The following is a 13,010-nucleotide window of genomic DNA, read 5'->3' as shown; positions in this document are numbered from 1 at the left end:
TGCCTTTCTGCAAGAGTAAGTGCAACTGGACACGACGGCAGAAATGCACGAGTCTGCTCATTTAATCATAGCTCATGCCCTGCTTCAAATGAACTGGAACATCATATATACTGTAGGTCACACAGCTGCAGCGATTTCCTCTGTCCCATGCTCCCCTGTTCTGAACGTGTTTGTAGCCTATTTTTAGTATAACAATTTCTGTAATTTTTCAAACACAGTGCCGTGTATCATAAAGGCTTGGACACTTTCCCTTAAAGCTGTTTTACTTTCCACGCCTCCCCCAGGAAAGACCTGCATCAGTGTAATTATAAACCCATTATTTGTTTTTCTCTGTAAAATATTGAGTATGAAGAAATGGCTTCTAGCACTTCATCACATTACCGCCCTTATTAAGGCAATAAGAAAAAAAAAAGCAAAGTGCTAAGGCAATAAAGGAAATACATGTGTGGCTATTTCCTTTTCCTAATTCAGAAGGAAATCAGGTAATTACAGTTTGTCCAAGGTGTGTGACCGATGACACGTTTTCAAAGTAACAGGGGTTTTTTTTAAGTATGTGTGTGTATTGGAGATTATAGTGCACACAAACCAATGATACCTTTCTCCTAATATTTTTTTCTTACCATCCTTCAAGTTAAAAATCAGGACACACAACTTCATCTCTGACTTTGCTTGAAGATCATCACTAATTATGAACTACAAGGAGTCCTTAACTGAACTGCTTAGACCAGAGTTATTTCCAAAGTTACCCAAACAGTTATTGGGTTTACTGAATATACTTTGTCATGCGGCGACAACCGTGACAACCATGAAACGCTTCAAGCTTTAGCGAACAAACGCCTTCAAGCTGTGATGAAAAAGAATAAATCACATCCGAAGTAACGCTGCATTTACAAAACTTTCTATCAAAAAAAGAAAAAGAGAAAAAAAGGACAGCACATCTTGCAATTTTGTGGCTCTTGCCTCCATTCACAACAGTGTCACCAAATGATCAATGACTTGAACTTGCGGTCTGCTATAACAGCTCACTCACACTGACAGGTTCCTCAGAGGAACACTGTGAAGCTTGACGCTCTTGTATAGTATTTCATATTTACTGTCAGTATTTTATAAGATACATTTTTCTAAAAAAGAACACAGCAGTCGAGACAAAGCACGCAGCTTTTCATGATGTAGATTTTGTTCTTGCTTCTCCGATGACATGCACGCGTGCCTTTATGCCTTCTTCCCTTGGTTTAAGGCTTTTTCTCAGTCCGGTGAATAAATGAAGGGCATTCATCATGTGTTAGGATCCTCAGTGCACTACATTCTTCTGGTGTCCATAGTACTGAGACCTAAATGATCTGTATTAATCAGCAACTAATTACAGGCAGAAACGTGTCTGGCAAAGCAGATCTAATGAGTCAGTCCAGTCCTCTGTGGTGGTTTGCTTCTCATGCTGCTGTCAAATTGTGTATCTCTAAGGAGTTACTGGTGCGTGACCTCACTGCTGTCTGCCCCTGCACAAAGAGAGGGTGGCAGTCCTTCAGACACAGACACAGACACACACACACACACACACACACACACACACACACACACACACACACACACACACACACACACACACACACACACACAGAGCAACTGCTCAAAACAGTCCACCTGCTTCCTTCATCCATTTTCATTTCTCATCGCCCCACCTCAGCTAACGTTGCCCTACAAGTTAATATAGTATATTGTTTAAACAAATGCCAAGTGGCATGCAATGCACCAGCAGAGGAACTGGACCGTTAAGAATTGATACACTGGCTGTGTCACTCATCAGTGATGTTGTCAAGCTGGGAGCGATGTCTTTATTGATGAGCATTTGAAAGACATTTCATCTGTCTTGGCCACATATAGGTTATGCACGCCAAGGTGAAATCCAACATCTAAAGTTACATTAGTCTGTTATTTCTGACCAAGACGCCTAAAGTGAATAACCAACTCTCCTCTGTCTCTGTTTTTCAAAACACAATCAAAAATGTAATAGTCCAATTTTAATAAGATCTGACTTCTATATCTCAGATCCTTAAAGCTCTTGTTCATGCCGAACAGGTAAACCGCTCCAGCCTTTACTGCAGCAAACACCTGACCTAACACCGAAGGCTGGATACAGAGAAATCTCACTTTCACTCTGGCTGCATTCCTGAACATATTGCTTGGATTTAGAGCGGCTCTAGGAATCTCTTGTAAAGTCAGGGTTACACGAGCGCAAACAGCAGTGCAAACGGGCAGCCACTGTGGAAACACTGCTCAACAACTACGAGAGGAGGCAATGAAGTCGAACCAGCGAGTCATTCTCTGTCCAATGAAGTCAGATATGCCAACTATGTTGAAACCCACACAAACGAGACAAAAGCATCAGCACAGCAACTGCAGAGGAGATGTTGCGAACCACTAAAGCGTAATGTTTGGGAGTCCACACCACTTCCCACAGAAATTTCAACCCAAACACTGGTTGTCAAAGGCCCAGCCAACTGTGAGGAAGTCTGTGTTTGATATCTAACCGTGATGACTAAGAAGATGTGTGAGCAGTAGCTCCTCATCTGTGTTTAGCTGTTGACTCAGCCTCCACCTCATCAGCGATCCCCACACACATATACACACACACACACACACACACACACACACACACACACACACACACTCACACATGCACACACACACTCACACATGCACACCACACTCCTATTTGGCAGAAAACTAGTGGCAGTCTTTCAAAGAGTTCTCCATAGGTACTATGCTACAAATTGCCTTCGATTCAGCTGCTGCATCAGCTGGTTTTGACAGCTGCGAGGCGGATAATTGGTTCAACTGTGGAGAAAGAAAGAATGAACAGGCGACTGTACTTCGGCCTCGTGGACCCACCAAATGTGTTGATTTAGTGTTGATCGCAATTTGTACTGATAAAAAGAAGGTTGAAAGAAATTTTAAGACTTTAAGTAAAAAAGGGGGAAAATTAAATATAAGGTGTGCTTCAACTTCACAGAATACATGTAAGAGTTGTTCTCTGTTGGATTTTCCCTCGCAATCTGATAAGGTAGAAAAACTGAGAACTGTTCAGGTAATGTTATACATGCCTATCACAGAAAGATGCCTGTTTCCATGACCCATTTACTGTGTAAACAAACTGAGAAATAAAAGCTCTCATGTAGTTCTCTATCATGTGGAAAAAAAACTAATCTTAACATACAGTCTGAATGAAGAGGGAAATGGCAAGACTATGTCTGTCCAGAGGTTACACAATCTGACAGCACCTCTAAAGCTCACTGTTTAATATATTATAACATATTATAACATATTATTTACTTAATGAGAAATGAATGACAAGTTGTGTTTTAGTCTGCTGAGCTAAGCTAACCGGCTGCTGACTGTAGCTTCATATTTAGTGTACAGACATGAAGAGTGGTATCGACCTAAGTCTCAGCCAGACAGCCTAAAGTGTCGTACTGTTCCTTTAAGGTTTGTTTGTCAACCCAACTTTGGTAAGATTCAACCACTGATCCACTATCAGTGTACAACACCCCAACTTTAACATCATTTAAGGGCCCCAATGTGAAGTTTTCTTGACAGTCACTGTTACTCACCAAAATGCACTGTGTGTTTCTTTAGGTCTAACAAACATGTTGAATGTAATCATCTTCCTAAGAAAACATTTGTAAAGCCATTTTTTTTAATATTTGAACTCTGCTTGTTTTTCGTCCATGTTTATTAGCTGGCAGTCCTCTTTTCTCTGCCTCAGCCATCATGTCACTCACATGTGTGTGTAAATACTTTCGAGTCCTCATGAAGACAAACAAACCAGGGGACCCACTCACAAAAACATGGCTACTAGCACTACTACAGTCACAAACTCCACAGGGGGCATTTAAGTCCCTTTTTGATGTAAATCAGGCTCAACTATATTGGTTTAAAGTGACACTGAAACGAAACCGCGATTAGACTGAATGGCTTAGCAACGACAAGGATTTAAGGATTGAGGCTTTAGTTAAAGCCATACATGTCTATCAATGCACCTTAGTTACACATGTAAGCGGCCGTTTATCCATCAAGTTCCTGTTTGCAGATAATACAGGCAGAATAGCAATGAGGCACAGGGCTCTGCTTTCACACCATCTTGATTTTTTTCCAGCTGAGAACTAGGAATCTGAGAGTGATCATAATCTAAAGATCTAAAGATCAGTGTTTTGTGAAATACATGCCTGAAATGAAGCCGCATTATCCTGCAAATGTTATGTAACTTGAAAACAGTATCATCAAATGTCACAGGAATTATTATCAGGACTTTTCCTTGCTCTCTTGCTCATTAAAAGTTAAATCAGAGTTTTAGTTCGGTGATTTAAACGTAATATGGCTGTCTGACTCATAGTAAGATGTACCATCTGACCCCCCTTGGTGTGGCCTTTACCAGTATCACCATCAGATAGAAGTAACAGTGCTCATTTAAGCCATCATTATCCTTTTTCTCGTGGGACAACCAGCTACATCAAAGGACAAAAAAAAAAAAACAACCTTAACTCTGTCTTAATAGGCCTGATTGAGGTCAGCAGTGCCTGGTCCTTTCCAGTGAGACTGCAGCCACACTGAGATGCAAGGATGGACGGTCCATTACAGACGAAGGCAGCCCGCAGTTGATTTTGAGTGCGAGTTGCAAACTGTCTTTGGCCATTGCTTGAGATTTATAGGTGGGTCTGAATGCAAATCATCCCTGTGTAGACATTAATCTAGCCGAGGTATTTCATTAGAGGGGGCTTTGCTGGAGAGAGGGAGTTCATGTGCTCATAAATTTGGTTTGGCACACTGATTGTTCAGCAGATCGCTGGGTAAATGAGTGGACGCTGCCAGCCACAAGAGGCAGCTTTCTCCATCATGATATTATTTCCTGCCAAGGGGTCCCAAAACACATGCTAAAGCTGTTACACTGGCTTCGGGTGAACTATTTATGAACTTGCCAATCTCCAGTCTACAGGCTCCATCCAGGGGACTCAGTGAGGGCAGCTGAGGTTTTCTTATCCAGCAAAAAGCAGAAGAGAAGCCAAGACTCACTCACTATAACCAATACAGAATGCAATTTAAAACCACCAGCGACTTTACAGAGATAATTCACCATAGGCCAAAAATCGACAACCTAAAAGAACCTTTATCAAACACCTCAATATCTATTGATTAAACCCTCTGACTATTAACTCCGCTAGCTTGGTTCCACACTCATCAGAGATGTACTGTGTAAATACACAAAATATCATATTGACACAAGTACAACCCCTTGTAAAATCACATTTTCAGTTGTAGCCCTCCAAAAACATGAACCTATATAGTTAATGCAAAAATTTCAAAGAATAAATTCATTTTTTTAGATTTATGTTTATTCATCTCTTTGTTCATCCAGTTGGGTTTAGCATCTGATTTTTACCATATTTGTTTGTTGTCCAACTTTCTCCATATGTTTACATTTAACTGCATCTGTAGAAATCATAATGTAAGACTACAACTAACAATTATTTTCATTATAAAATAATCTGCCAATTTGCTTGGTCTATCAAATAGCAACAATAGATCCAACACGAATACCTATAGCACAAGTTCACGTCCTTGAATTTCTTGCTAAGTCAGGTAGTTGGACAGTCCAAGACCAAAAGATATTCAGTCTTACTACAATGTAAAACACAGAAAAGCAGCAAATCCTTACTTTTGACAAGCTGAAACCATCAACTGTTTGGCATTTGTTTTGTAAAAAATTTCTTAAAATCGATTAGATTTCTGTCGGCAAATCATTTCAGATCTCTTGTGAAGCAAAGTTTACACAGTGAAATCCAACATTGCAATTCACTCAGGATGTTTTTAGACCTAGGTGTGAAACTTTTAAATCAAGTCAGTGTCACCCCAACACAATTTATTCAGATTTTCCTAAAGATGAGAATGAAAAAGCTGCAAAACAGCATCTGAACAGGCAGAAAGAGCAGTAAAATACATGACCAGCTCACCGTTCGAAATACAACTAAACACATTTTTCATCTTCCATCAAAAACTCTTATTTGCATAATCCTTCAGATGTTTTAACTCATCAAAAATATTCAACTTTTTTTTTATTCTCAGGAATGGTAACCAGACCTTGTTGTGGCACACATCCTGGCTGGCACTCAGTAGAGCGCATAGCTCCGCCAAGGTCAAACAATCGGATACGTGACTGTGAGATCAAGATTATTATCTGGATTGGCACCAAACTGTACACAGTCACAGATCTCGATACCATTAATATATGTTTTTTTTTCTAAATCAAGACTCATATATTATTTTCTGAGAAACTGATGGTAAAAATGTTAAAACGCAATTTTTAAGAAAGTGATAAAGAAATAAATAAATCTTGGATCTGCCCCTTTAACCAGATCAGCACCAAAATTTAATCAGTCCTTTGCTGGCCCATGCTTCACCATTTCACCAAGTTTGGTGCAAATCGGTTGAGCACTTTTTGCGTAATCTTGCTGACAAACAAATAAACAAACACACACTGGTGAAAACAAATAAGGACGGGAAAAGTTTTGCTGCTCATTCATAAGCAGTGAAACATTCATAATAGCTCCATTAGAGCATTAACAGGGAGAACGCTGGAGTTAGCAATGATTTGTCACCATCAATATTTGATCTTCAATATTGCTTCTTTACTGACTGGGATTCATACTGAATTTAAATGATTAGAATTACCACCTGACGATAGTCTGCCTCCGCCAACAGTTTACATACATGTCTGTCCAAACTCATACAATATACAGTATGTACTGAAAACTAATTAAGGAAGGAATTTAATAAAAGAAAGTAAGTAAGTAAGAAAGTATTTAGTGTATTTCCTCATCATTAGGGTATGAATTGTTGAGTTCACAGTGATCTGGACCTTTGAACATTGACCACCAAATTTTCATCAGTTCATCCTTGAGTCCAACTGATCGTTCCTTTACGGTGTTCCTGAGATATGGGGTTCACAAGAAATGGGACGGACAGACGGATAACCCAAAACATAATGCCTCTGGCCACGGCTGTCGCTGGCACGAAGGCATAAAAAATAAATAAATAAATAAATAAATAATCAACCTACATGAACACTGGCACAGCCATCACACTCAAATCTAACACCACATATAACACTCCTGTTTTCTTTTTCTAAATACACCTTTGGTGCATTTCTGAAAACTTGAAACAAGAGAAAATGACACATCAGCTCTGTCATCTGCAGCTGCAGCCTCCACCAGCACCGAGATAAGAAAGCAAAGCACTTGCAGACTCACACTCACACCAAAACCCAGAGGACAATTTCAGATCACGGTGGCTCCAGTCTGATTAAACCACAAGCCTCCACTGCATCATGCGAGAAAAAAACATTCATCTTGACTTCATCAGTTTTCTTCAAAGATTCATTTGTGACATTTTGTTTTCACTCTACAACAGATTATATTCACTGACCAGATAAACCAGACATTTGTCTGGTTGAAAATCTGCTAAAACATATCAAGTCGGTCTCGACTTGAGTGCTGATGAAAAGTCATTTATCACAACTGTGTGCTGCCAAAATGTGCAACCCCCAACTTGTGTTACTTGTCATTTAATTCCAATGTGAGCACAAGGGATGCAAGTGACTGTAGAGCGCTGTTAAAAACAAACACCATTAGGAGAGAAAACTGCATGTGGTCAGCATAAACCCTGCTGGACTAAAGGGCTGACAAGGCAGGCAACTCAGGAGCCATGAGCAGAAGAAACCTGATATGTGTGTGATTGCTAATTCTTTCCTGGGTGCTACATCAACCATCTTTTTACACAGACTTAAACTTGAGAAACAGGGAAAACAGGAATGGACGTTTTAGCTTTACATTTACAGAAACCGATCCAGTAAGACGCAGAGTGACGCCCTTGCTGCTTTTCCTGCTCAACCAGCCCCTGGGGGGGAGGGGTTACAATCACCTGGGTGGATGAGATTATGGATCCACATCAGGGTCAGTGCACACCAAGTAATTTTCCAATGACCAATGATGTAACCCAGGAGCCTGTTCTGCAGAATTCACAGAGGAATCTGTTGACTTGGCACTACAGGTCCCACTGTAAAGTGGTGCATCACATTTCCTGCTCTCTGCACTTTGTTTCTAAAACAGAGGAGAGGAAAGAAGCCATAATAACCATACACAGGGAAAAGCTTCGTTGCGGCCAGCCCAAGATAGCAGCAAACAATCTAATGATTGTTTGCTGCTATCTTGCTATATCCTTCAACAGAAAAAAAAAATGCATCTGCTGTCGCTTGTTCTGGAACAGAGTATGACAGTTTTACACTGTTTTTCTTTTCCTTTCTTTCCATCAACATGTCACTTAATGATGACATATTAAACAAGTGCCAAATGAAATCTAATATAAATAAATCATGCTGTTCCGGCATGCAGGCACTTACCATGAGCTGACAATCAAGCACTGAGAAGAAAAGGGAAGCAAAGAACAATAAAAGCTTCTATTCAAACTGAAATGGATATCGGAACTTTATTAAGATCCCTACTGAAAGTAAAACACAATACGTCTATAAATCTGATACGTACTAAATGAGAGCCTGCATGCACTGGCAAGAAAAAAAGCAAAAGAAATGCTATAAAGCTGTAGTGAGGTCACTTGGAGCTGACAATAAATAGGCCAAGAAAGAAAAAGAAAAGGAAAACATAATTTGACCTTATAAAAATGGTCCTCTTCCCACAATCCCAACCCAAGTTTATTTTCACTCCTAATAAAAAGTGTAACACTCAGAAGGAGCTCAGCTACAGATGCACATTGCAATCATAAAAAGGAAAATATTTTGGAGACCTTATCTTGTAATTATGAATTCCTTATCTCATGAATATCACTTACAATCTCATAATTACAAGAAATGACCTCGTAATAATAATAATGAGATTAAAATCTTTACTCAGAAGTTCCCATTTCTCGTCTCACAGCAGCATGGTCTGAAGTTCAAACCTCCTTTTGAGCTCAGAGCTAGCTTACATTTGGTAAATTTCCCAACAAAGGTCAATAAAGTAAAACATATCCCTGCACTCATATGGAAATATGCAACATGTCTCCTCAGTTTTGTGTGAAATCCTACAGAGGTGGTGATGACAGTCTGAGGAAAAAACCTTAGCCCCCCCCATGGAGAGCCGAGGTAGCAGATGCTAACATCTTATTCTAAAAACAATACCTCCCTGTCCTTAAGGAATTTGTCATATTGTCATATCACTTTATGCAAGTGGCACTGCATCCACCTGCTTCCTTACAGTGGGTGCTATCAGTTCCTGGTTACATAGAAAGTCAACCACCATGGTAAGACGGAAAAAAGACCGGCTTGACAGCACAAACAGAGCTGTGTCCACATTCTTGGCATGTCAACAAAACTCAAGGTCGCTGTTTGCTGTCTGTAGATAATGTTGATATTCAGGCACGTGCTCTCTGATTTGCATTAGGCTGCTCTTCAGCAGTTTTGTTTTGTGGTCAGATTGAATGCCAACATTTCCATGTCCAAAGCACTAAAGGAAAAAACAGACAGCCCTGTTCAGGTAAGATGTGAGCAGGTGGACATGTTAGGGACTCATCTCAAAACAAGCACCAAAACTGAGGTTTCTCTGCTCAACACAGGAGGATCCTGTTCTGAAAGCTGCAATGAGCAGAGCCCTACTCTGTGCCTCTCATGCATTAGCACGCATGCAGGTCACAAAGGTAACTATCGGTTTCTCTAAAAGATAAATAAATGGCGATGTTTGTGTCTCTAAATGACCTTCTCAGTTTTTCATTGTTCTGAGGGTTGTCTCTGAATCTTTAAAGACTCCTCTAACCATGTGGATGAGAAAACATTCTCTTTCCAGAAGGCCAACAGACCACTGGTTTGATTTGGAAACAGAGGCACAATTTTGGAAACGTGTCAACAATCTTTCATTATTATTTAGAAGACAGAACATTATTTTCATCCAGATGAGGAGGAGTTTTTTTTTTAGGATTTGGAGAGCACCTTCAGAACAACAGTAAGTGCTTTAAAACCACCCTCTGCGTTTGTCGAACATCACCACTGAATAATCTTTTAGAGAATCTGATGGTTAGCTCTGTGACTTGAACGTATGCTGACACATGAGAGGCTTAAACTGAGACTACATGAGCTACTGCTTCTCTGTAACAATTATCAACTTAATTACAATCTTTTTGATAAATAATTTTGTCTATCAAATATCAACAAGACTAAGAATCCACAGTCATGGTAGCTGCTATTTGAGGCTGTGTGTACTTAAGCACAGCGGTGCTTTGAGCTAAATTGCATGCTAACATGCTGCTGCTTAAAAGGTAGGCTAATATTTACAGTGTTCACTATCACAGTTTAGTATTTTAGCAAGCTGCCATTTGCTAATTAGCGATAAACACAAGGTACAGTTGGGACTGATAGAAATTTATAGTCCTTAAATCAAAGTATTGGACAAGTGTGGCTAAACATAATGAACCTCCCAGCAGCTGCTAAGACCTCCCTTTGGAAGTATGCAGAGAAAGGCAGATTAGGAGACGACCTCCAGCCTGGGAATTCATGGGAATTCCTAAGGAAAACCAGAAGTAAAGTTACTTGGGAAAAGCTGTCTGGGCTGCTCAGTTGCCACTGTGTCCCTGACCTCTGTAAATGGCAAAAAATTGATGACCAAGTTTAATATCCAAGTACAGACTTTAAATTCCTTTTTTGATATGCTAAAATGAACCTTTGCAGATCTTCTTGCTTAAGACCACTGCATTCTTTAAATTACTCACCACACTTAAATGACATTTTAAATTCTGTATCCTCCATAAACCCCCCTTTACATTATTAACAGCTGTCATATATCATCAGGTTCACTGGGGTAATTACAGGCTCCACAGTAGCCTCTGTGTCAGTCTACCAGAGCTGGACTGAAATAGTGCTCAGACACTGTGACCATACAAAATGAGAGGTGGTGACAGAGTGATTTTCCAGCGAAATCAGACAGAAGACTCCAAAGTGCCCGAGTGAGCTTTATAAAGAGAGCGCACTAAAGGTCAGTGTTACAGTATGTCCTAATCTCATGAGTCTGGTCTGGATCAGACCGCAGAGACATACAGTCCATGAGTCATCAGTATGGATTTGCTGCCACTGATCTTCATGACACTGACGCGACCCCTAGAGACAAAGGTCAAGCACAATCACATGACCCTGAGTTAAATGTCTGCATGCTGAGGCATTTTGGAGATACAGCTGACAGAGTGTGAATTTCAACACAGAGCTGGTCCAGGGTGGGTAATCCTGACATCTGACTATCAAGGTCCTCACCAGCACTACTGATATAATGCTCTACTACATCTGCCCTACCAGCTCTGCTCGGGGGCTTAACCCACTCCCTGTAGAAAGGGCCAGCCCTGAAATATAATTGCATAATGGATCTATCCTCTGTATGCACCTTTTCCCCAGAGGTTGTAGTTATTGCATTCCATATATCATGGATTAATGTGCCAGTCCATGCACATGAAATCCTCTTTTGAGACCACTGGGGGTTATATAGGAAAAGGCATAGTTCAGACTTCAACCTGCTCAAGTTACAGAACCAGACAAATATCAAACTAATACAAACGAAGATGACAAAGCAGAAATCATCAGAGACAATTTATAAGACCACATTATATCAGATTTAGTCCTTGCAGCTGTGGACAAATCTGTCCCAGTGTGTAACTTGCAGCATATCTCAAACTGCACTGGATCTCATGATATTTCAATCTTACACACTGACAGTTACAGTCACTTAAAGGCTAAATGAAAAAAAGCTGGGCTGAAAATGTATCTGGAGAAACTGCTGGTTTGTCATCATCAGGCACGTTGATGGTGGGAGCTATGGTCAAACTCCCAGCTGCACGTTTCCAGATATGTGGTCAGGAAAGCTCTGTGATATTCAACAGTACCCATTTTCTGTAATCAACCCATTTTCCATCAGCAAACATCAGTAAAAAGAAAAGATGCAAAAGCGGTCTAGTTGCAGCTGCGGATCACTGTGAGGCAGTGTTGGACTTGCACTAGTTGGGGTCTGATTTCGCAATTATACTTTAAATAAGTACAAATTTCAACTTTGCTAACGACTCGTGACGGAAATATAGTTAAACAGAGAATGTGTCAGTGTGATAAAACAATGTTAGGTGTTGTTATGGCTTACTTTTCCTGTGTGATATGTTCCTTTATGGCTCCCAGTGTGACCAGGCTGTTGCTGCCCTGCAGCAGCCTGCAGGTTGCCAGGTGCCGCTGGTACTGCTCCTTCAGACACACGTTCTCCGTGCACAAGTCGGACACTTGCTGCTCCAGCTCCTCTATCCTTCCCCTCTGCCTCTCCAGCAACTCCTGCTGGGTCTCGATGATCTTGTTAAGCTCCTTCAGATATTCCGCAGCCCTGGTAGGGTTCTCGGTCGGGCTTTCCATGTCGCTCCGACGGCCCTTTTCTCTTTTTATTTTCTTTTTTTCTTGTGCTGTGTGGTTCCCTGTTGTCTCGCAGAAGCCGGGGAGATGGGTCTGTATGTAGTCCACAGTCCAGACTGGGTTTAAGCGCAACACTTCAGTGGGTTGCGCCTTTTACGCCTCGCCATTGTTTTAAGTCGGTGTGGGTGATAATTTAGTCAGAAAAAAAAAAAAAAAAAAAAAAAACCACTGCCAGTACACGCGTGTAGAAGAAGTCCGACAGCACAACACCACACGCTCCTAATCACGTATCAAGCTGCAAATGTCAGCGGGCGTCTAAATATCAATCAACCAAATGTGACAGACAAACACTGAGAGGGGATCGTAGCCGCTTCCCTGTGAAGTCTGCTTGTTCCCCCTGTTGGCAGCACGGTATGACATTTACTGTGAGGTACCTTTGGCTCCATGCTGCTCCCGTGACTTTTCGTAAACAGACGCTGGCTGTCAAGTGGGCGGGGTTTTCAAGTTTTATGAATCTGCAGGTCGCATTGAGCGCTGTGATGAT

General features: G+C 40.9%; 1 protein-coding gene across 3 annotated transcripts in view; it reads right to left on the bottom strand.

Moving 5' to 3' along the window:
• LOC111672208 (IQ motif and SEC7 domain-containing protein 1-like) overlaps positions 1-12,841 on the bottom strand; it is a 90,825-nt gene extending 77,984 nt beyond the window's left edge. The window contains exon 1 of one of the 3 annotated variants that reach the window (XM_087180192.1): positions 12,210-12,841. In XM_087180192.1, coding sequence (XP_087036318.1) covers positions 12,210-12,469 — 260 coding nt within the window. In that variant the 5' untranslated portion in view covers positions 12,470-12,841. The remainder of the gene's footprint in view (positions 1-12,209) is intronic. The other 2 variants (XM_023429553.2, XM_023429555.2) reach the window with 2 other exon arrangements.
• Between the last annotated feature and the right edge of the window lie 169 nt (positions 12,842-13,010).

The sequence above is a fragment of the Seriola lalandi genome, unplaced genomic scaffold, assembly GCF_002814215.2.
Source record: "Seriola lalandi dorsalis isolate HSWRI2012SDOR001 ecotype SW California unplaced genomic scaffold, Sedor1 jcf7180002054896, whole genome shotgun sequence".
Taxonomy (NCBI): Eukaryota; Metazoa; Chordata; class Actinopteri; order Carangiformes; family Carangidae; genus Seriola; species Seriola lalandi.
The sequence above is the reverse complement of the archived record's forward strand: the minus strand, read 5'-3'. Positions and strand labels throughout refer to the sequence as shown.